Raw genomic sequence first — 25484 nt, forward strand, 5'->3', positions numbered from 1 at the left:
GAAGCACGTGATCTATGACTTAAATGAATTAAAAAAAATTCATTATGAATCTATTTTTAATTCTCTTCTATATCTTGAGTTAATAGAACATACCCAAGGATGATCCTCTAAAACGAATCACTACATCTTTTGATTTTTATTAAGTTTGGACTTACCATTTTGCCATTTGTATTTCATATACTCACCATAATTCAGAATCTGCTACCTTTGTTCCAAAGCCCATATCAATCTTGCCATATGTAAACTGTTGTTCTATCAGAGTGGTACACTTGATAGTAGTGAGAATTTTTGCAACATGCATTTTTAGAGTGTCATCTCCACACAGAGGTTAAGTTTTGTTAAGAAAAACAAAAGATTCTCAAAAAAACCCCTTATATTTGAATAGCACTTTACAGCATTTAGGATGATTTCAAACAAATTATTCTTGTCACTGCAATTTGGTGTAATTGTTGCTACATTGGCTCAACGACAGATGAGGAATTTAGGAGCTCAGAGCCATTTAAATGACTGATAAGTCACAAGAGATGGGGCTGCCACCAAAGTTTCTGACTCAAAAGTAAAACAGAGAAAGGATCTGCTTTTCACTGGATGTTAGTTTTTTATTAACAGGTTTCACAATGGGTCAATAAATACTTGTTGAAATAAGGGAAGTTATTTTCTCATTTGTTTTTTCTCAATTTCTCTAAGTTAATTTGAATATCTATTATTAAAAAGGGGTTAAGTTTGGTACTATTCAATGAGAGGAGGCCTAAATATTTTAGAGACTATCTCAAGGTCAAGCAAAATAATCCTGCCTTTACAGCAATGGTTTTCAACTTTGGCTGCATGTTAGAATCACCTGGATAGTTTAAACAGTCACAAACATGCCTTCACATCCCAAGGTTCCACATTATTTTAACTGAATCAGAGTTTCTGGAAGCAGGAGTCAAGCATCAGTATTTTTCAATGTTCTCCAGATGATTTTAATACACACTGCCATTGAGAAAGAAGAAAATTAAGGAGCAGCTCAGAGAAGAAATTAAAAAGATGCTGAGTTTGCTATAGGGCAGGACAAAATTGACTACATTCTTGCTGGTCTGAAATATAAGGATATCTTTTTTATTAGTAAGTGTGATGTCCTGTTTATTGAAACATTTATGGAGCTGTTAATTTGTAAAACACAAGCTAAAAAACTAAGCTAAAATAATAACTACCAATATATTCTTCTTCGCTAATATACTCCATCACAACATACATCGTCCAGGGGCAGCAATCAGCATCAAAAGAGAATATCAGGGTAGTTATTTATGTATCTACTAACCTCAAATTATGATAAAAAATGTACAAACCAAACTTAAAAAGCATTTCTGAAAATGTCTGAAAGTTTTACACAGAAAAACATGGGAAAAAAGTCTAGGTAACTTTTTCTAAGAGACTCTTCTGTGAGTATCAGTTCTTTAATTTAAACTTGTGTTCAGTAATTCTCTACAGATTCAAGCATGAGAGGTATAAAATTATAAATAAAGACATAAAGTCAGTAAAGATGCAGAAAATAAATTCTAAAAAACATAAGCAGTTAGTTTCCATGGTTAAACCGAAGGATATTTAACAAAACTTCAATGGCCTTGACCATTCTTGCACATTTTTTCCTTATTAGGGCTTCATCTAGATTTTGTTCTGTGAACTGAAGCTGATCAAGGATTGCAGGCAGCAGAAGAGTCACAGAACGGTCAGCTGAGGAACAGTGAGCAGTATCTATGACATCCTGGAGAATTCACCACCACCAAAGATTAAAAAAAAAAGAGACAGAACACAGAACGCACAGTCACCACTGAACTGCAACACTCTTTAAATTTTTTATACAGATGATCCTTGAACAATGTGAAGGTTAGGGGGTGCCAACCTCACCATGTAGCCGAAAATCTGAGTATAATCTAGTTGGCCCTGGCCTCCTGTATCTGTGATTCTGCATCTATGGATTCAACTAACATTGCACACTGTGTAGTACTGTAGTATTTACTATTGGAAAAAAAATCCACATATAAGTGGACCCAAGTAGTTCAAACCTATGCTGTTCAAGAGTCAATTGTAATTACTTCAGATATTCTTGACCTGTGTCTTCTATTTAAAATCTACCCTTTCATCCAGTTTTGAGGGCTATGGTAACTTTTTTATCAAATGGACCAGTCTCAAACAAGACTCTTTAAAGTGGACTCTGTGACTTAAAAATTATTCTAAGTATGTACTGTAAACAAATATTGTCAAGATGCTAAATGCAATTACAATAACTAAGAGACACTGGTATCAACACTACAATAATTCCTATCAAGAATCTCACAGGGCTTTTTCAAAGCTAAAACTGATTGTTAAGTCAAGATCAACATGAAACAGAAAGAATAATTTGTGGATAATCCTTAACAAATATATTTAATCATTCATACACATTTTGATTTGTGCACAGAATCTAGTCATGAGAGGGTAAACATTCTAGGAAAATGCTGGTATAGACAGAATGGGTATAAAAACAGGGAAACAGCAGAGGGAAACACAATGACCTAGATAATAAAATCTATCAGAATTTAATGGCCTCTATGAAAAGGACTTTTTTTCAGCCTGCACTGCATGGCATGTGGGATCAGTTTCTGGATCCCAGATTCAACCCATGCCCCCTGCAGAAGAAGAGCAGAGCCCTAACCAACTATACTATAAGGGAATTCACAGTAAAGGATTTTTGTTTATATCCTTAAATACCTGACATGTTCCACTCCATCTGACTGACTTAATTCAATGTTCATATATATCCACTCAATAAAAACAGCAGACAGTATCTACTGAGACGGAGAGACAGAATATAACTATTGCCAAGTACAGTCACAGACAAACAAACCATACAAATCTTAGTCATACCTTTACTTATTATACTGAAAGGAGTATATATTAAGTTACTTAGTGAAAACACAAAAGTCTCACTAATATTTGGGACCTGGCCAGAAAAATGAAATTCAGTAGCTAGGGAATTACTACTAGAGGCAGGGAGTCCAGTAATTGCTAAGTTTTCCTAAAGGGTATGAAGAATTGGAAATTTATTATAAATTTATAATAAACATTTTAAAAAACTGTCTACTGAGAATCATAAGAGCAGAAAAGTCAATTTGTTAGTCACTCTAGTACCTCAAATATTTCCTTGAACAACTCCAGTGCTAAAATAGAACAGTTTTCTGATCCATCCAAAGGTTGGCTTGACCAACGAAGCAGAGCTACAGTAGGTTCTAAACACTTAGAACGGGTTCCCAGAATGGTGCTGCCAGATGGAGGTTGTTCAAATATCGTCTGTGTGAGCACGTGGCGCAGCTGAGTCACTGAACAGAAGGCAAGAAGTAATTCTAAAACCTGTGCAATATAAAGTCTTCATTAAGGTCTATATCATTAGACTTCAATGCACAAAGCAACCAAAAGATGAAGTTGGAAATAATATTTATGTTTAAAAAAATAAAATAAAAATTAAAAGTTGCTTCCCATTTTTCTTGGAGTATTATTTCCCAAAACATGTCATTAGGTTCCAGAAGGTTACAAATAAACTTGTTAATGGTAGTTACTTTAGTTAAGAGGACTATGGGAACTCAAGGGCAACTTCAACTAATGTTATATACCTTCCACAGTACTTAATATTTCTTCAGCACAAACATGTTGTCTCATGCTAAGATTTATGAACTGCTATAAAGTATACTTTAAGATAATATTTAAAAATGGCATCCCAAAGCTTAAAAACTTTAAGGATGGCTATTTCCACAGTTTACATAATGCTGGCAATACGCGCCTCAGCCTGCTTCCCTGGGCTACCACATTTCTTCTGTGCTTCATAACTGAGCCTTATGCCATTACAGAGCATCCCACATCAACTTGTTTATTAGCTATTAAGTTAAATTCTACCTTATTTAACATACTACCAACTTATTATTTAAAAAAAAAAGTATTGCTATGTCTTTGTGTACTTATTTTCACCTTTATCTGTTCCTTGTAAATGATATACAATAGGGATTTGTGTTTTAATCAACCTGACAGTGTCTGATTTTAATAGAATTCAACTTATTAGCATTTACTCCGTTACAAATGATAAACTCTTTGACTTATTTTCTTTTAAATACAAATTGTAGTACTTGTTTTTGAATAGATAATACATTCACTTGGTTCCAAAGTCAAAGGTACTGACCTGACCTCTACCTAACATTCCCTGGAAGCAACAGACACTATCACCGGTTTCTTATTTACCTTATCAGAGATTATGTACTGCTGCTGCTGCTAAGTCACTTCAGTCGTGTCCGACTGTGTGTGACCCCATAGATGGAAGCCCACCAGGCTCCCCCTTCCCTGGGATTCTCCAGGCAAGAACACTGGAGTGGGTTGCCATTTCCTTCTCCAATGTGTGAAAGTGAAAAGTGAACGTGAAGTCGCTCAGTTGTGTCCGACCCTTAGCGACCCCACGGATTGCGGCCCACCAGGCTCCTCCATCCGTGGGATTCTCCAGGCAAGAGAACTGGAGTGGCTTGCCATTGCCTTCTCCGTTATGTACTGCACATAGAAGCAAATACCGTCATTTACAATTTCTCTATAAGTGTAACATAGAGGGAAATAAAAACATCAATAGCTAATGGAAAGTTAGATGTTTTCCCCAAAGTGAATTACCTGAGTAACTAGCAACTAGATCACGAGAATTCCATCAAAACTCCTGAATTCCCTTGAGTCCTCTCCCAGACAATGCCTCAATCACTACTCTGACATCAGATTTTTGACACCAGACACTAATTTTACCTTAGCTATTCTTGGATCTTTGTATTTCCATATAAAATTTTCAATCAGCTTGCCATTTTATATAAAAAACTCACATGGAACTTTATATATAAATACAATCTTACAGTGTACACTTTAAATTTGTTTTAGCTTAGCATTATGTTAGTGAGATTCATTTATATTTTCACATGCAGCTGCACCTCACACATTCTCATTGCTGAATAGTATTCCAGTGTATAAACATACCACAGTTTATTTGCCCATTCCACTGTTGTTGGCATTTAGGTTGTTTACAATTCCTGGCTATCGTTAAGAACACTGCTGCGTTTTGTACATGGTGAACACACGTATTCAACTCTGAGATAAATCAAAGAGTGGAATTGCTGGGTCATAGTTTATACATGTATCCTAGTTAGATAATACCAGTTTTCATAAAAGGTTGCACCAATTTTCAGCCCATGAGTATTTCAACATTCTTTACATTATCATCTATGCTTGACAGTACACTATTTTAAATTTTAACCATCTGGTGGGTGTGTAATGGTATTGTATTACCATTTAAATCTGCATTTCCCTGAAGATTAATAAAGCTGAGCAACTTTTTCACTCTTTAAATTATTAGTGGCCTTCTCAGGAACAGAAAAGTTCTTAATTTTAATGTAATCTAACTTACCAACATTTTCCTACATAGTTCATGTTTTTGTTTTCTGTTTAAGAAAATCTTCATCCCAAGGCTATGCAGATATTCTGCTAGGTGTTTCTTTTTAAAGTTCACTATTTTCCTTCCACATTGAGAGCTACAATCTTTATGACTGATTTTTGCATCTGGTGTGAGGTAAGGGTTAAAATCCCGCTTTTCCCCATATGGATACTCAATTGACCAGTATCATTTACTGCAATGATCATATTTTTAGGAGTATACAGTTATCAATCAGGAGGCTGTATTCTGTGGGCTTGTTCTGCACTGTACTCTATTCCACTGAGCTGGCTGTTCATTGTTATGGCAATACTGCACTATTTAGTTACTGGGGCTTTGCATTACGCTTTAATATCTGGTACTATAAGCCCTCTAGCTTTGTTCATTTTTCACAACAGTCATAGCTATTTTTAGACTCTTACATATCCATATAGAGTTCATAATCAACTCCTCAATTTCCATATACACCAAAAACAAAAAAAACCTAAAGCTTGCTATAATTCTGACTGACCTAATATGGTAAACTCGTCCAATCTATGAACTTGCTATATCTGTGTTTATTTAGGTTTTTTCTATTAATGTTTTGTAATCTCAGAGTAGAGGCCTTGTACATGTTTTGTTGGGTTTATCCCCTAGGCATCTGCATTTAAAAAAATCAGTAAACAGTACCAGTTTTAAACTTTCATTTTCCATTGAACACTTTCTACATCTTTTGTGAGCTTACTGACATCTCTCTCAACTATGTAGATGGGAGTGGTATCTGTGTCATAGGGTTTACATGTGTTCAACAGGCACCATGAAAACAGTTTCCCAAAAGGATTATGCCAGTTTATGAGGATTCAAGGAGGGTTCTAAACATTGGTAGTATCTGGTTTCTTGCTTGAGGTCTTGGTTACATGGCTGTGTTCATTTTGCAAAGATTCAGAGATCTGTGCACTTAGATTTTTCTGCATATTGTAGTTTTTAAAAACTTTAAAAACAAAAAGCTATATATACCTTTGAAGAAGAATCAGGATCCTTTCCATTAAGAAGACCTAATACTTGATTAAGACATGAAGAAAAGTGCTCATACCTAGGTTTAAAATAAAAACATATCAAATGATAAGTATGAAATTGATACATTAAAAGGATTTATATATAAGATAATCATACTGTTCAGATGTAAAACTGGTTTTGCACAGATTAATCAAGATATGTATATTCTGGAGAATGGCACAACCTTATTTACCTAAGACAAAGTAAAAAATACACACATACCCTTGTTATACTTTCACATTTCAAGTCAGAAAAACAAAAAGAATGGGAACATAAAGCACATGAAAACAATCTGATTTTAGTCTACTGTGAATCAGTAGAGTCCAAGTTTACTAAGTGTAAAAAGGCAGTTTTATTTATTACAAATACATTTTGGTTTAAAAAAAGTCCCAAATTTGTCAGATAGCCATACCTGGTAAGATAATCAGCAATTTTCGGATTCTTAAGAAGATCCACCAGTAGATCAACTGAATACTTTCTGGTCAGTGTGCCATCCCCATTTATGAGAATATTAAATATTAGCTGAAATGTCTGATGAATATTTCGAGCATGGAACAGCTTAAAAACAAATCAGGAAAAGGATATTATACGAAAAAAAAGTTTAAGTTGACACCACACTAAAACTCAGAGAGTCTCAATAACTTTTAAATTATCAGAGAATATAAACTTTAGGATTAGTTTCATAAATTGCAAAAAAATTTTTACCTTTTCCCCAACCTCTTCGTTTAATGTCAAACTGGATAATATTGAAAGTGCAAACACAACCACAGTTAAACTACTATGGGCCAAGAAGCTTATAAGAGTTCGATAAAAAGATTTCACATTATTCTGAGGAAGAAAAAAAATTAAAAATAGATTAGAATGAAAAAATTATGAGCCTTACATTTTGTTTTAGAAAGTATATCTTGCACAGAATAGGTTAACTGTCATTAAATATTATTATCAACTTAGAGATAATTCAAGGTGTAAGACGGTACTTTCACAAACTGCTTACAGTAGTATGAACAGGGACAATCTGAGTAAAGAGCAGTGTGTAGTTTGCGTTTATGAGCAAATGTTTACCTTTCTCAAACAGTTTCATGGCTCAAAATAATCTCCACCAACAAAACAGGATGAGGTCAGAAAAATCCAGCACATGAACAAATGAGATACTGTTAAATTTAAAACTAAACAAATAATACTGAATATTGCATAGCAAGGGAACTATTCATAAAGCAACTTAAAGAATCAATGAACTTTCCTGATTTAATATATTTCTAAGGAAATGGCAACCCACTCCAGTGTTCTTGCCTGGAGAATCCCAGGGATGGCAGAGCCTGGTGGGCTGCTGTCTATGGGGTCGCATAGATTCGGACATGACTGAAGCGAACTGAAGCGACTTAGCAGCAGCAGCAACAGTGGTTCAGATAACCTCATTTGAGTTCCTTCACTTCTCACAAGTACTGGTAATGCTGCTGCTGCTAAGTTGTTTCAGTTGTGTCCGACTCTGTGTGACCCCACAGAGGGCAGCCCACCAGACTCTGCCGTCCCTGGGATTCTCCAGGCAAGAACACTGGAGTGGGTTGCCCTTCCTTCACCAATGCATGAAAGTGAAAAGTGAAAGCGAAGTCGCTCAGTCATGTCTGACTCTTTGCGACCCCATGGACTGCAGCCTACCAGGCTCCTCCGTCCATGGAATTTACCAGGCAAGAGTACTAGAGTGGGTTGCCATTGCCTTCTCTAGTAATGATGCTAGGCACTTATAAATCTTTTTGGGAAAGTTGTAATTGATTGTGTAGAAATACAAGACTGAGGTAAATGCAACTGCCAATAGCATGTCTCCCCTCTATTAGCACAAAATTCAGCATTTATTATATTATTCAACACGACAAATAATGAGATGCTACAGAAGAAAAACTTCTAGTATTTAAATTAACATTTGTATTAACTCGTCTTAATTAAACATATATGAAAGCTAGTGTACTTCAAGTTATTTACATCAACCTGATGCTTTGTTAACTCTGGTGAGTCAACTAGACAACACAAATTCTTGTTAAATTTCTTTTTAAAGAAAAAAGTGAGCCTACCACAAAACAAAACAAACATTTTAGAAACGTCTTACCAAAGTCTTTATGTGTGTTTGAACAGAAAGATTGTGCCGGCAAAGATTTGCCAATAATCCTAGACAAGGCATTGTCAACTCATCTTCAGAAGATTGACTGTTTCAATAAAAATAATAAAAGATAAAAATATTAAGCTCCTTCTAAATTACTCAAAAACGATCATTTACACATTTAAATTCCTTCCTTTTTATAAGCAAAAAGAAAAATCTGATTAACATGTGAAGACTGCCAAGTTGAATAGTATTGATCATTTATTTCATGTTTTGAAACTAAATGATCCTACTCAATCCAGCATAAAATATAGAAATAATTGTCAGAGTACTCATATGCTATCTCACCAGTATATTCTTTCAAGAAGATTAAATATAAACATAATTTTCAGTTTCAGTTAAGTTTTTCTGTCTCAATCATTTCATAAATTTCTGTTCTAAAAATTGAAGTTGTTTTGTACCATCTGATCCTCGAAATCATCCAATGAGTAAACAGGAATCATCATCTCAGTTTAAAAATTAGGAAAAAAAATTATTTAAGAAAAATTGAATCATTACATATTTTAGTTTAAAATAAACCATTAAGTCAACACAATGTGTTTCTGAAAGTGAAAGCTGCTCAGGCTTGTCCAACTCTTTGTGACCCCATGGACTATACAGTTTATGGAATTCTCCAGGCCAGAATACTGGAGTGGGTGACCTTTCCCTTCTCCAGGGATCTTCCCAACTCAGGAATTGAATCCAGGTCTCCCACATTGCAGGTGGATTCTTTACCAGCTGAGCCACAAGGGAAGTCCAAGAATACTGGAGTACGGGTAGCCTATCCCTTCTCCAGCAGATCTTTCCAACCCAGGAAACGAATCAGGGTCTCCTGCATTGAGGCGGATTCTTTATCAACTGAGCTATGAGGGAAGCCCAATGTGTTCAATGTGTTCCTCTTTCCCATATATTTTTGCTTGTCAGTGTATTTCTTGAATGGTTTCATATTATTTCTTTCCTGTCTGTGAAATGGTTTTAAAAAGAAAACTTGGGACTACAAGTTGTACAGATGTATGTTTTCACCTGACTGTTATACCACAGGTAGACTGTTTAGTTAAGTTGAAAAGAGTCAATTGATAGCTTGATTAAGTTACATTAATCCTGGATAAGAGTTGTTGTTGTTTTAAAGGAGTTAGTCCTTAACCACTGGTTTGACATCACCTCTATTTTAGGTGACTTGTTTCACCAGCAGGCCTGTTACTCTCTCTGACTAATTGTGTAAGTGCTTATAATGGAATCAACTTTTTCTACATTAAAAAAATAAAAAAACATAAACCAGTAGATTATTTGGTTACATGTGTGGTTGCATACTCACATATGATCTATCAGGAATGTAATTAATTCATCTATATTGGCACCAGAATGCAAAATTTTGATGTTGTATGTTAACCTCTGCAGAAGCTGAATGCACTGAGAATAAGAAAATAGCAATGAATATAAACACATAAAAATATATTTGCATGATCACAAAAATGAACTCCCACACATATTCTGAGCATGTAACCATTTTAGGAGGCATTTAGAGTAAAAATCTTTCCACATCTTATAAAGGTTCTATTTTCACATGCAAGTAATGAGATTTTACTTAAACATACACAATTAATGAGACCTTAAAAGTTCACCTCCTGATTCACACATTTCTATATATTCTATCTCAAACACAGCATTGTCTCATCAATCTGGCTTCCTTAATCATCTTAAACTTATACGCAAGTTGAGAATATATTCTATCAATTCTAAGATACATTTATTCATATTTTACCATCTTTAAAACTGCATGTCAGTTTAATTGGCAATGTTTTTCTTTCTTACAACTGACGGCATTTTAGGTTCAAAGAAATATGGGTATAAGAGCTTTAAGCCTATGTTAAAGAAGACTAAATCTATAGCTTCAATTTTTATAGAATGCTTCCTCAACAGTATGAGACTAGATGCTAACTTTAAATTATAATTCTAATACAAACAGCTTACACCTCAAAATGCTGACACCTATGTTTATAAATCTGTCAAAATAGTTATAATGTGAATTTTTCTTCAATAATAGTGTTAGATGTAAATTTTCTTCCTTAGAATCTCTTAAGTGGTAGTACATGTGACTAACCAGTTTTTAAATTTATTGATGGTATTAATGCCAGCATGTAGTACACTGTATGCCAGCACTTCATAATAAATACTATCAATTTTGATTTGAAAATAAGGAAGAATAAGCATAAAGTGGAAAGTAGATGTTTATACCTGCAAAAACACTGAATCATTGTGGCAAGTACTGCTCCGACAAACCACTCCTGCCAGCACACTATTTAGGTTGTATGTACTCTGAAGACAGTCTCTGGTTTCATTGTCTATAGCTGTTAAGTTAAAATAAAATGACACCAAGGAGATCATCTTTATATATGGCCTTCATGGATGAAAGACAAATAATTTATAACTTATTTCATGTTAAATTTATTGTTATATAAAAATATAAAATATGATGTGACTATTTTATTTACAAATACCTCCCAATTCACAATTTCAACCATGGTGGCTGCTATACTGGACAACACAGATATAGGACAATTTTATCGTCTATTTGAAATGATCTGTTACCACTTCTGTATCACTTTTTTTTTTAAATAAGCATGTATTAATTTTATAACCACACACAGAAATATCTCCCTTGTACCCCAAACACAAATCAGGAAAAAAAAGTAATCAGAGAATTAAAATATAAAAACTAAGACAAGGTAGGAAAAAGCAAAAAAAAGCAACACTTGCATTTTTAGCTTTTAGCTCTAGGTTTAGTATAGTCTATCAAAAAAAGGATGATATTTTGATCACTAGTTATGATTTTCTAATACTGTTCATACTGACACTTGTGCATGTATTTTTTTAATTTGAAAATAGGCCCACATTTCCCAAGGTACATTCTTTTCTGTAGACCACTGAACCCTTGATTTGCTTCAGATTCTCTGTTCCAATAAACTTAAGGATGCGTATAATATTCCCTTTACAAGAGATCCACAACAAGATAGTTCCAAGAGGTCCTGCAGCGAAGAAATCTTTTTCTTTTTAAAGAAATCTTTCAAATGTGAATCATCCTCCAAAAGATTCTGTAATGGAACCTGCCCTTTAAGAAAATACTAAATTCATGCATCTTCTAAAAAATAAAAAGCGAAACTAAATACATTACCTAGTTGAGATAGCAAACTGATGATACTTAAGATGAGTGGGGCACTTATGTTTGGGTCTTCAAGTAGTTCTACAAGGCAACTTAAGCATTCACTTGGTAGTATCTGATTTGATGTAAACAACCGAGTGAGCTTCTGTCCAGAAATTACCTAGAAAACAGTCATTAAAATGTGTTAGTTAAGAAATGGCAATTTTCACTTCTTCTCCATTTTAAATAAAAACCCATTTCTTCCAAAGTGGCACTGACACACTCTTCCCCAATTTAGAAAATTCATACATGCTGTTCCCTCTACACGGAAGATCACCTATCCCTTCACTCACTAACTAACGTAATTATTCCCGTCTCAGTTTTGTTTTCTCTACTAAGCTTTCTCTAATTCTCTTCCACTAATTAGGTTAGGTTTGCCTGTTACACTAGCCTATAGGACAAAAAGTACATATGAATCCACTTATCTGGACAAGGGACATCTGAACAATCCATGTAAGGGACAACTAACGTGGTGTTGGAAATGTTCTACCTCATGATAACAGGTTTTAGCTACTTGAGAGTACACTTTGGTTTAAAAAAAAATAAAACTACTTCATTTAACATTAATGCACTTCATGCAATGCACGTGTGTTATCTTTCAATTAAATGGTAGAAGAATTTTCAGTAAACCTCTTGAAAAGTCTGGGAACAGAGTACATAGAAGTCAATCTCTAAGCCTCAAATTTCTTTGAAGTCTCTTTCAACTGTTGATAACACTCTGCTCAGATTCATAACATACCTGGTTATTCTCAATAATAAATAATGTTTCAGATTACAATCTAAAACTTTTTTTAGGAGGCAGGCAGCTCAAGTAGTAATAAGAGGAGTCCCAGAGAACCTCGAGAGAATGTCCACCAGTTAGAACAAAGGCTGATGTTGCTGGGCCATTCACAATAGCCTTCTTTGTAGCAGTTTCTAATCTTTGCAAATATAGCCTTTCATCATAGGGTTAATATAACAAATAGGATATATTTTTAAATTATGTTCAATTCTATGTTGAGAAGCTGCAACATAGAATTAAGAGTAACTTAGAGCTTAATTACTTTTAATTAAACTGATGTCAGTATTAGTTGGAATTCCATTAAAGTATAACAAATGACAGCCGGAGTTTAAGAGTCTAAAAACAAACAGGATCACAGAAAGCTGTGATTTTATCTTTAAACACAAAATAAGCACACTCTACAGGCAAATCTTTGTGAAGTAACGGAAAAAGTGACAACAATTCAGCATTTTAGGACTTAAAAACTGTGAGCAATACATTTTGGTAATGAAAAAAGGATTATGATTACTAGTAAACAAGATTGGTTCTCAATCCAGAGTAAATTGAAATAATAATTTTCGAGCTCGAGATCAACATGAATTCAACTAAAAGCAATAAGCAACAGGTTCAGATTGCAAATTGCCTAAGGGACAAGAGATGAATCAAATTTTAATCCTTATTCTCTAGCATCTCCACCTCCGAGAATTGCTGTACCTCTAAAAAGGCCTGTTACAATGGAAAAACGAAAATAAGAAGCAAAAGAAAAGATACAGCTCCGAGCTCTTTCCTCTACCAACTCCAAATACGCTGAAATCCCCAACATTTTGTCTCACCCTCCCTCTTCCTACAGCTTTCAGTACTCTTTCCTCACTGCAGTCAGCTGAATGCGGAGAGGCTTGGCGTTGGGTGGGAATTCAAAGGTGACAACCACTCGCTTTCTGTAGCAAAACAAAAAGACAGCGGAGGGAGCGAGGAGTTGCCCTTTGTTTTCGAGGCTGAGACCGCTACAATCTCGGCCACAAGGTGAACGAAGGCTACAGGAAAGTCCGTCTCGTCCGCCACCCCTGGAGCCCCTTACTTACCTCCAAGTGCCGCAAAAGCTGAGCGGTGTTCGCCTCGGACTTAACGGCTTTATACTGACTGATGGTCAGAAGCAAAGACTTCAAGCAGGCGGTAGAGTCCATCCGGACCCGCCACAGGGCCGCTGGGAGCGAGTACCACCACCGTCCTCCAGCTTTTACCGCGCTTTTTTTGATTTTTCTTCTCCACCCCCTGGCTCCCAGAAGCTTCCGATTCCGGTTGAGCTCCGGAAGTCCCTTGGCAACTTGAGGATGGCACCCTACGAAGGAAAGGAGGGCTGGGATGGAGTGGTGGAGGTGGGGGTGTCGAGGCCCAGTGTGAATCCGTGAGACGGGATAGTAGTTGTCCTTTCAGACCCCCGATCTGAAAACCCGCGAGGTTTTAGTTCGAGATCCCGTGAAGCGGAAAAATCTCGCGAGAAGTCAATTGCGCCTCCACTGGCGTAGGGGCGGTTGGGTAGCAGGGGTCCCTGTTCGTCTGTGAGCCCTGTTTGCGTTTGCTTCCTTGGTCTTCACCGTGGGTGGCCATTTTTCTCTTTGTGCGTCATCCTCTACCTGAGAAATGGTCGCTTTCCCCTAGTCTAGACACGGTGAGGAGCTCTGAGGAGGAGAATCTCGGGTTCTAGGTTTTGAGGCGGCCCGGGAGAGGCCTGTTTTTAACATCGCTTATTTGTCCACCGCTTCTGCTGAGGAATGGTGGTTTCTCAGAGTAAACCTTTGGCCGTTCGGATTCGGTGGCAAGTTAGTCATGCGCTTGTGATAGTCGTCAATTTATTTGAGAAAGCTGGCCCAGGTGACTCCTGTGCCAGGTGTTGCTCCGAAGGCTGTTATTAGCGTCAGTTTTGTAAGTGAAGGTGTCTGCTTTTATTTGGCGTGATTGATTGTTTTATAAATCTTGGTGTCTAAGGAAATGGCACTGCAGTTTTGTTCAGAAATAGTATTATGCATGTGAATATCATGAAATGAATCAGACCGGTTCTGGAGCTTTTTTGCTTAATGTATGCTATTGTTGAATGAAGCTTTAAAAGCCAGTTTGGAGAAAATTGTGAGAACTGGGTACACATCCTTTTTATTAAACCATTTGTCGGAAATTATGTTTTGTCAATTCAAAGAAAGCCTGTTTTGCGTCACTACATTTTTAAAGACAGGAATTATTTTTTATATTAAAAAGCAATTCTGAAAGGTAAAATAACTGAGGCATAAATCATTGGATAATTAGTGTGTTTACGCATTTATTCATTCTGTAAACAATTATCAAGTGTATAAAGTGGGCTAATCCTGCTAGTTAGGGACCCTGCTGGGAAGGAATTAAATGTACTGGATAGTAGTACATACAAAAGTCACCAATTAGAGGCATCATGCGATTATGGTGAAAAGTGGAGCCAGGCTGGTTGCTTACAAATCCTAGGTCTACCTTTTACTCTGTGACCATAGGCACATTCTTACTGTTTCGATCTCATCTTAAAATAAAATCTGACTAACAGTAGCATCTATTACATAAGATTGCTCGTTCAATAAATAGCTGGAGCCTACGATGTGCTGGGCACTGGTCTAAGCACTAGATTCGGTAAATAAAGTAAAAATCCTATTGTCATGAAACAAAAATCCTACCATTACATTCTGATAGGGGAAAGAAAAACAGTAAATAATAAGTACAGTAAGGAAAGTGAGATGGAGGAAAAGAGAATTACTCCTCTAGAGAAATGGTTTAAAAAAGGGAAATGGGAGGTCAGGATAGAGAAAGCATCATTTGAAAAATACTTGAGTTGAAAAAGACCTGTGCTTTCTAAGGGGAAACATTTCTAGATAGAAGCTAGGGGGGAAGCTTTGAAATGGAGCTTGATAATATAAGGAACAACAAGGACTTTGCTATGGCTGGAGTAGAAAACGAGGGTGAGAGTAGTAGAGATGAAGTCATGTCAGGTTCTTTCACTTTTCACATTCATGCCTTGGAGAAGGAAATGGCAAACCACTCCAGTGTTCTTGCCTGGAGAATCCCAGGGATGGGGGAACCTGGTGGGCTGCCGTCTATGGAGTCGCAGAGTCAGACACGACTGAAACAACTTAGCAGCAGCAGCATGTCAGGTTATTATAAAATGAGCTAACCAATGAAGAACAGTTGTCTGGCATACCTTGGCAATACAGTGATAGGAGTTTGACAGCATTAGACTTTTCATTCATAATGATAAGTGCCTCATGATTGTCCCCATTTAGATCTGAGGGAAAGGGTCAAAGCTGTTTGTTTAAAGTACTGTCCTTTGAAATCTTGCATTTTAACTTGAGCAGTCGCACACATTTTGCATCTCCGTATTTATTTTAATGTATAAGAAAATCTTCACCAAAAATTGAGCTGTGAAAAGGTCTGACATCTTTTGTCACATACTTGTGTATCCCAATATGAGAAACAGCCATATTTTTAAGACCCAAAAAGGGGAAAAGGAGGAGGAGGAAATGGAGCTGGGTCTAGATGTACTAGCCTTTGAGCTGAGACTCTATCTTGATTAAATGGTGATCTCTGGTTTCAAACTGGGTCCTGAAAGTTAGGTTTGTGTTTTAGATTGATTACTCTGTTACTCTGAGGAAGATAAGCCCAGAAGTAGGAAGAATATTTATTTTACTGGAGTCTTTCCAAAGGATGGCTGAGATAATTGAAGTGGAGTTAGCAAAAAGGTGACAAATTTAAGAAATATATATGAAGTGAAATAGGTAGGACTCTGAATGATTTCAAATGGATGAATGAGAGGGATGAAAACTAGAAGGGATTCCAAGTTTCTAGTCTGGCTGATAGAGAAGATATAGAAACTGCTGAGGTAGTCAATATTTTAAGTATTCACGTCATATTTTATGTTCAGTGAAATATTGTATAGCTTATCATGTAGTCTTGTACCATTCTCATTAAATTTATTCCTGGATATTATATAATTTTTGTTACTGTGAGTGGATTCTCTTTTTCCCCTAAAAATGTTTTAGTTTGTTTTTGCTACTGGTAAAAGAGAAACTGATTTGTGGTATATCTTTTACTCAGTTTACTGACTGAAATATCCTTATTGATTCAATTTTGCTTCCTCTCTTAAATTTTCTAGCTATGTATCACCTGAAAATAATAATTGAATCCCTTCCAATATTTATTGTCTTGCTTTATTTCATCAGTGTAATTTCTAAACTAGGGAATAATTATAATGATAATGAACATTGTTACTTCATTGAATGAGAATGATCAGTATTTTAACGCTTTGTATAATTTGTACAACAGTTGCCAAGAGATAAGTATTCTTCAAAATGTTTAGGCAATACCAGTTGTATTTAAAGATTTGTCAGAATGTCTGCTAAAAAGTTATCAAATATTTATATATCTTATTTGTCCCTTTAAACTGGTAGTGCAGTTGATTGTAACAGCTAACACATATTGAACATTTATCATATGCCAACCACTGTTTTAAGAACTTGGCTATTTGATCTTTATAATATCATGCTTTATGTATTGTTATGATCTCTGTTATGATCAGATGGAAGAATTTGAGAGAGGTGAAATAATTGCCCAAGTTCACACAAGTAGTAGTAGCAAACCTTGTATTTGCTGTGCTGCAGATATTTTATTCAGGGTTTTGTATTTATGTTTGGGAGAATTTAAAATAGCTTTTTCTTTATTCTCTCTTTTGGAATTTGGGTTGTTTGTTACTTTTGAAAAATGAATTGGAAAATTTCCATCTTTTTTCTTTGCTATAGATTAACGAGAGTCACATAGGAATCATCTGATTCTTGTAGATTGTGTACAACTAACCTATAAAATCAAGTGTGATAGCTCATTTAGTGGTAGATTTTTAGAAGATACTTGAATTTATAACATGGTTATTGATCTGATAATTTTTTCTATCTTGAGTTAACTTTGGAAATAAAAAATTTGAGCATACCAACTATTTCTCTAAATTTGAAAATTTATTGATGTAAAGTTGCATCAGTATTCAATAATTCTCTTAATCTCTTCTTTGTAAATTTAAATTTTCATTTTCATTTTAAGTTATCTGTTTTCTTAGGCTTTTCAGGGGGGTGTCTATTTTATTCAGTTTTTCAAGAACCAAATTTGATTTTATTAATCTTGCTTTTTTTTTCCTTCAGAATCAGTAATTTTACTTTTCTCTTTAAAAATTCCATCCATATACATGTATTTTTCTTTTATTTGTTTTATAATTTTGTAAAATTGAAGGCTTAGTATATTTCCAATACTGTGTTTTTTATTAAAGATTATTCATTTTTTATTAAAGATTATTCATTAAAGAAAATTTAAAAAGTCATTAGCTAAAGTGAGTGTCTGCGTTGTACTTTAAAAATGTTTATTTTAATCAGGTAAATATTTTTAAAATGCTAATATTCACTCATTTATCAAATATTTACTGAATGCTAGTTATTTCGCAAAGAGCTTAGAGTCTTTTGGGGAATAGACAAATTCAAAGTGCTTAAAATAGAAAGCTGTAGGAACACAGGATTTTTTTTAACACAAAATACCAAGTATCCAATTCCTTTATCTGGGACTGGCATGAAATCTTCTATAAATTTGTATTGCTGTCTGTTCTTTGTATTTGATGTAGATATTTTTCCTAATTTATAGATCAGGGAACACATTTGAGGGAGTTAAAACTTGCCTAGGAGCTTGCAACTCAAGGGTTGTGAAATTCCTTTATATCTTCTGGAAAAACTTAAAGAGCATTATCTTCAAAGCTAAATAGTAAAATGGAAATTTTTAATGTCATGACCAGAGTTTAAGTCGTATTAGATGAATCATATTGAACGGAGATATGAACTGTATTTTTTGACAGAAGTGCAGAGTACTGAATGTTGTAATAGAGGAATTATATCAGAGGTATGAATACAGAGCTAATTGTTAATTCATTTAATCTCCATATATTTAATGAGTGCTTGAGTTGCAGGTACATTTCTAGGTTCTGGGGATAGAGTAGTGAATCAAATAAATAAAAATGTCTGTCCAAGTAGAGCTTTTATTTTAATGGGAGATATAGCAAAGAAAAAAAGAGATATAAGTAAAATATATGAGTGTTAGTAATAAGTGCTATGTAGGAAAAGAAAGAGAAGGGAGATAGAAAATATGAGTCAAGATGGAGAATTGAAATTTTAATTAGGGTGAAGTATTGATCAGTATTTGCTGCACACAAAATCACCTCAAAACTCTGGATGAAACCGTGAAAATTTCTTTCTTGGTCTGTGGGTTGACTGCAATTAGTCTGATCAAGGCTTGACGTGGCTGAGTGGGTACTTGAGCTGTTTTCTGGAGAAGGGGAGATATCCAGAACTCAAGCTCAGTTATGGTGAGGTATCTACTAGACATCTGGAAGCTGTTGAGTGGGCTGTTCAATATATTATTTGTAGTCAAGGGAGTGTGGTCAAGGCCAGAGATAAAAATGTAAAGCCTCAAGACTAAATGACTTAGGGTGAGTAGGATAGAAAAGACTGAACCCCGAAAACTAAAATATTTAGACGTTGGAGAGATGTGGAAAAGCAAACAAAAACACCGAGAAGTAGTTGCCAGAGGACAGGGAACCTATGTTGACCCTGTGGTTGTCTGTAGGGATTCCTGTTACTGTAGAATTTGGGCTGCTTTCAACTTGTGAAGGTGGACTCTAGGTCGACAGAGAAGGAAGTCTTTATCTATGTACAGGTTTCACTCTTTATTTCTGCCTACAGAGGACTTGAAGTATGAGGAAGGATTGGTGATTTTATTCTTTGTATCAGTATTGAATGCTTGAAGTGTGCCAGGTACTAGCCACTGGGGCTGTAGCAAGGGATTTAGAAAAAGAAAAAAAAAAGTTGTGACTCTGGGACTTCCATGATAGTGAGAACATGAGGCCAAGTCTAAAACTGAGAGATTATTCAGTAGGCATAAACAGCAGGTAGAACAAAAATCCTATTGGCCCAGGTTCCAAAGATACAAGAAGAAGAAATCAGTGGTAGAAAATTGGCAGAGGTCTAGACATGAAGTCATTTGGATACTATGGCCCCAGTACGATTAAAACAATTCAAATATGTACTGATATTAAATTAATTTTAGCCTTTATACAGAGCCAGAAAACAGGCTGTACAGTTAATGTTAACTCTCATTTTTCAAAACAGTTTACCTTCCATCACAAAGCCAGGAAACCTAACTAAACCAAAATTATTCTCCATTTACAATTATTTTTCTTCCTGGTTTCTTTCCGAACCGTATATGATTAAGCTAATCTGTAAATGACTTACCAAACCATAAAGTTAACTTTCTCACTTTTCAGACAGTTCCTGATTTTATTTAATGTACATTTCACAGACTTCAGCTCTAAGTTAAGAATACAAGGAATGGATAATTTGGGTAAATGTTTTGTCCTGCATTTTCACATCTAATTTTATATCCCCGAAACTTTTGATTTTTTTTTTTAAAGTGCTATCCATTTTTTTTTAATCTAATTTTTTATAGATAAGTAAACATGAAGTGGCACACTTTTAAGTTAAGTTACAGTAATCATTTTTAATTATAACTAGTATTTGTTGAAAGCCTCTGTACAGAGCAGTTTCTTCTGCATATCTCATTTAAAATTTTCTAGTCTTTTAGGAAATAGAAATTATCAAGATCGTGAAAGGGGTATATATTTGTTCCCTGAATTAAAATGTGAAGTCATTTTCTGAAACAGGGGAGTCCAAAGTAGAGTATGCACACCTTAGATATGTGAAACTGACTATTAAAGTGTGGGAACAAATATTAGAACTTTTGTTTTTACTTATTTTAGTCTTACTCATTTTATAGTAGTACTTTCAGTAGCATTAATAGCATAAATGAATTGCTAGCCATATATTTTCATTGTATTTTCAGATTTGCTTCTTTAGAAATATGTGATCAGAACAATTGGAGACTTCTCCAGAATCTTTAACCTTGACGGAGGATAAAGTTGGATTTGGGTAGGGTCATTGGTGGTGGGAGAGTCAAGTATATATTGTATCTCTATTCCCTGCTTGATCGTCATCTCGATATGGGTCATGACTTAAAAGTCTGTCATACCTTTTTTTCATTATTGTCTAACAACTGTAATGACAATGTAATATTTTTAAATGACTGAAAATATTCCACTTTTGGAGAGTTTGCTTAACAAATGGTCCTTCCAACAGTCCTAGCTGCATTTTTGAATAGCATGGTTTTTGCAGTGCTACCTGTAAGTAACATGAAACTGATGGATTGTTTAATATTTGGATTTTTTTCAGGTGAATTCTAACCTGTGCATATTTAAAATAGATACATTCCAAATATTTATAACACACACACACACACACATATATATAATTCTGCAAATTTACTTGTGTAAGTTCAGGAATAAATGACTGATTAGATCTGAAGAGAATTAAATACCGGCTTTGGACAAGATGCTAATTTTGGCAAGGATGTTACATTGGCAGATTTGTAAGGATGGGCATAGGGTGTGCATTGCTATTTTCTGTGTCCTGGTATGATCTGCCAGATAGTGCCAACTGATCTTTGCTAAATAGCTAGAGCTGAGTAGTACCCTGATCTTTTGGGACAGATAATATCTTTGGTTTCTGATAACTTTTGCAAAGATTTTCCAACCGTCATCAATCAGTCTGGGAATTTACTTAAGCAAACTATATATTTTTTCCTTGGGGGAAATGATATTTTGGCTTCCCTTGTGTAGGTATGTTCATTTTGAGGCCTTGCCAAAGTGAAAGTCACTGTTGTGTCTTTGTGACCGCATGGACTGTAGCCTCCCAGGCTCCTTTGACCATGGAATTCTCCAGGCCAGAATATGGAGTGGGTAGCCATTCCCTTCTCTAGGGGATCTTCCAAACCCAGGGATTGAACCCAGGTCTCCAGCATTGAAGATGGATTCTTTATATCTTGCAGATGTTCATTTTGAGTCTTTGCCAAGAACCTAAATAAATACCAAATGGAAGAAATAAATGGAAATTTAGAAAATCAAATAATCAGTATATTTTGGCCATTCTTCAGACAGCTAATAACAAATTAATTGTACAATCTGTTATTCTTTGAGTTTACACTGATGTCTTTAGCCCTTCTTGTTTACTATCTCACACGTGAGAGTGCTGAAGCCGCAAAACTGCTTTACTCTTTTCAAAGCCACCAATGACTGTTTCTATTTGACTAGCAGACATAGATTAATAATAGTTAAAATTTTGGTTCAAAGAAACTCCCATAAAAATGTCCTGAGTTATTCCTAGAAAGTGTCCTCTTCATAGGTTTTTCAGCCTTGGAGTGGTTACTGTACTTTATGTGGCCATAACATCTCACATCTCCACTTACAGAAGTGTTTTAGAATTCTTTCGGTAAAGTCTAGCAGAAATGATAACTAACGTTGTCAGAATTTGCTTTAGTAACAGACCTGAAGTACATTTAATTCAGTGCTGAAATAGAAATCCAGCTTTGTAAAGTAGCTTTCAAAATTTGACCAAGTTACATGTTCAGAATTGTTTATTGCAGCATTGTTTATAATACAAAAAAAAAAAAAACACCCACATACAAACACAAACTGGATACAATTGAAATATTTATCAATAGTGGTCTGGTAAATAGTTTCATTTATACAATGGCATATCATGCAGTTTAAAGAATATGGCAGATTCATATGTGTTGATTTGAAAACTGCAAGGTGCCAAGTATATGCAGATTAAACTGCCAGTTGTTATCATGTAGGATATATTTGAAAGATGTTTTTGACCCATTTTCTTGTCTCATTATTACTATTCCTTTTCATATAATAGCTTTTCTCCAAGGTAGAGAATTGGAAGGAAAGTGAATGATTTTGCCCTAAATTTAAATGAAATTAAACGAAGATGATGATAGTAACAAATATAGTCCTTACTATGTTCAGTTACATGTTTTAAAACATTTACTCTTTGCAACCACCCTGTGAATCATGGATCAACTTTTTCCCTATTTTTCAGATAAGGAAACTAAAGTACAGAGATGTTAATTCCACTTAAGTTTTCTTGGTTAATATGTGTTGAAGCTGACTTGTACACTCTTGTAAACCGGCTGCAATGTCTCTTGTGCTCTTAACTACGAATCCTGTGCAACCTCTCAGCTTTTCACACTGATGGAAACTAAATGAGATACTTTATCATTTCTCCTTTTTATAGACAAATGATTTGTTGTGTTTATACATGATACCTGAGTCCAGAAGATCCCCTGGAGTAGGAAATGGCAACCGTCTCCAGTATTCTTGCCTGGAAAATTCCATGGACAGAAGAGCCTGGCAGACTACATTCCATGGGGTGATAAAGAGTCAGACATGGCTGAGCACACATACACATACATGATACCTAATCACAGGATTTTTTTGTTATAATTTCTGAGAACAATCTTTGTTCATTTAGTTAGCTTTTTCATTTTAATTCATTTAATTAGGTAGTTCTGAGCTGTGGGCAATTTTGTCCCCTGAAGGACATCTGGCAGTGTTTGGTGACGTTTTTGATTGCTGCAGTGGGGCTGAGAGGTGAGAGAGAGTTGCTCCTGTCATATACTGGCTAGCTAGGCATGTTTCTGAACATCCTAAAAATGCATAGGACAACTTCTCATAACCAAGATTTACACAGCCCAATATTTTTTTTTTTCAAGCTAGTAACATTAAGAAAAATGAACTTTATTTTTACTGCTTTTTTTTACGCTGTTATTATGCACTTTTCCCACCTGGCAATGTGTTATCTGTAAGTGCCACAACTGACAAGGCTAGCAAATTCATAGGACCATAGGCCATCCACCCATACATTGAAATGTAAACTTGTTGGTCAGGTGGAGCCTCTAACTTGGTCAAGTGACAGAGTTAAGATGAACATTTAAGTGGATATAAAGACAATGTAAATATATACAGTTTAAGGAGGTGACAGTGCTGCAAGGTAAATGTTTAAATGAATGATTAAAAAATTATAAACAATAGTTGTGCCTACTTTGATGAAAATAGCACAGCTTTAAAAATAGGAAACAGAAACTCTTAAATTTAAAAAAGCTTGCTATTATTCCATGAGAGGAAAAGTGGGAACTGGAAGCTCAAGTAAAAAAGATATTATGCTGCCTCGAGATAAGGATGGCAATACCTTATTTTCAACCAGTGAAGCAACATGCAGATAAAATCATTTTGGATAGTGGATAAAGGTGTGATTTAAATCGACACTGAACTTTAGCTTGCCCTGTGGTTAGCCAGCCAGACCTGAATAGTTCCTGTTGAAGGGCAGTTCTTCAATTCCAGAAAGTCAGAGTAAATGTTTCATTTCCTGCTGACAAGGGAAGTCTATTGAAATGAATACACACGGGGAAACTGGATTCACCCTTTCCCTCATGATAACCCTGATTTTAAAAGTTTCCTTTAGCCTCTTCTAGAATAGTGAGAACTTTTGATTATTTCAGAAGTACAGTGATATCTTTGCAGTCCGGCTGCTTCCTTTCTGTTGCTAGGCATTTATACCTTCCTTCCCAAGAAAGGCTGTAAAGTGCTCCTGCTGCCAGTTTTACCTATGGGGCTTGCCACATGGCAGCTCAGCTCCTGGGAAATGATGGAATTAATGGTCAATTCTCCCAGAAATCCTTTCACCATAGATATTAAGAGGAGGTGGCAAGAATACACAGAACTATACTATACAAAAAAGGTCTTCATGACCCAGATAACCACAATGGTGTGATCACTCATCTACAGCCAGACATCCTGGAATGTGAAGTCAAGTGGGCCTGACAAAGATAGTTGAGGTGATGGAATTCCAGTTGAGCTATTTCAAATCATAAAAGCTGATGCTGTGAAAGTGGTGCAATCACTATGCCAGCAAATCTGGAAAACAATGCAGTGGCCACAGGACTGGGAAAGGTCACTTTTCCAGTCCCAAAGAAAGGCAATACCAAAGAATGTTCAAACTACCACACAATTGCACTCATCTCATATTCTGGCAAAGTAATGCTCAAAATTCTCCAAGCCAGGCTTCAACAGTATATGAACCGTGAACTTCCAGATGTTCAAGCCGATTTTAGAAAAGGCAGAGGAACCAGAGATCAAATTGCCAACATCCACTGGATCATTGAAAAAGCAAGAGAGTTCCAGAAAATCATCTACTTCTGCTTTATTGACTATGCCAAAGCCTTTGACTATGTGGATCACAATAAACTGTGGAAAATTCTTAAAGGGATGGGAATATCAGACCACCTGACCTGCCTCTTGAGAAATCTGTGTGGAGGTCAAGAAGCCACAGTTAGAACTGGATATGAAACAACAGACTGGTTCTGAATCAGAAAAGGAGTACATCAAACGTCAAGGCTGTATATTGTCACCCTACTTATTATATGCAGAGTGCATCATGTGAAATGCCAGGCTGGATGAAGGACAAGCTGAAAGCAAGATTGCCAGGAGAAATATCAATAACCTCAGATATGCAGATGACACCACCCTTATGGCAGAAAGTGAAGAAGAACTAAAGAACCTCTTGATGAAAGTGAAAGAGGAGAGTGAAAAAGGCTTAAAGCTCAACATTCAGAAAACTAAGATCACGGGATCTGGTCCCATCACTTCATGGCAAATTGATGGGGAAACAATGGAAACAGACTTTAGTTTTTTTGGCTCCAAAATCACTGCAGATGGTGACTGCAGCTATGAAATTAAAAGATGCTTGCTCATTGGAAGAAAAGCAATGGCCAACCTAGACAGCATATTAAAAAGCAGAAACATTACTTTGCCAACAAAGGTCTGTCTAGTCAAAGGTATGGTTTTTTCCAGTAGTCATGTATGGATGTGGGATTTGGACTGTAAAGAAAGCTGAGTGCTGAAGAA

At 35.6% G+C, this 25484-nt stretch overlaps 2 protein-coding genes across 10 annotated transcripts in view; one reads left to right on the plus strand and one right to left on the minus strand.

The window, feature by feature from the left end:
• CIP2A (cellular inhibitor of PP2A) overlaps positions 1–14023 on the minus strand; it is a 29725-nt gene extending 15702 nt beyond the window's left edge. Inside the window, exons 1-11 of one of the 2 annotated variants that reach the window (XM_055420703.2) lie at positions 13672–14023; positions 11803–11950; positions 10866–10978; positions 9946–10040; positions 8601–8697; positions 7205–7327; positions 6912–7057; positions 6461–6536; positions 3151–3369; positions 1585–1744; positions 186–327 (exon numbers count right to left, since the gene is read on the minus strand). In XM_055420703.2, the coding sequence (XP_055276678.2) occupies positions 186–327; positions 1585–1744; positions 3151–3369; positions 6461–6536; positions 6912–7057; positions 7205–7327; positions 8601–8697; positions 9946–10040; positions 10866–10978; positions 11803–11950; positions 13672–13773 (1421 nt within the window). In that variant the 5' untranslated portion in view covers positions 13774–14023. Of the gene's footprint in view, positions 1–185; positions 328–1584; positions 1745–3150; positions 3370–6460; positions 6537–6911; positions 7058–7204; positions 7328–8600; positions 8698–9945; positions 10041–10865; positions 10979–11802; positions 11951–13671 lie in introns of those variants that run through there. The other variant, XM_055420780.2, reaches the window with a different exon arrangement.
• Positions 14024–14108: 85 nt separating this feature from the next.
• DZIP3 (DAZ interacting zinc finger protein 3) overlaps positions 14109–25484 on the plus strand; it is a 127194-nt gene continuing 115818 nt past the window's right edge. For 3 of the 8 annotated variants that reach the window (XM_055420510.2, XM_055420583.2, XM_088836821.1), the window contains exon 1: positions 14111–14258. The gene's annotated coding sequence lies outside the window, so the exon portion shown is untranslated. Of the gene's footprint in view, positions 14513–23549; positions 23572–25484 lie in introns of those variants that run through there. The other 5 variants (XM_055420053.2, XM_055420431.2, XM_055420344.2 and 2 more) reach the window with 4 other exon arrangements.

Source organism: Moschus berezovskii, chromosome 1 (assembly GCF_049115385.1).
Source record: "Moschus berezovskii isolate FMDL1 chromosome 1, NW_MosBer_1.0, whole genome shotgun sequence".
Taxonomy (NCBI): domain Eukaryota; kingdom Metazoa; phylum Chordata; class Mammalia; order Artiodactyla; family Moschidae; genus Moschus; species Moschus berezovskii.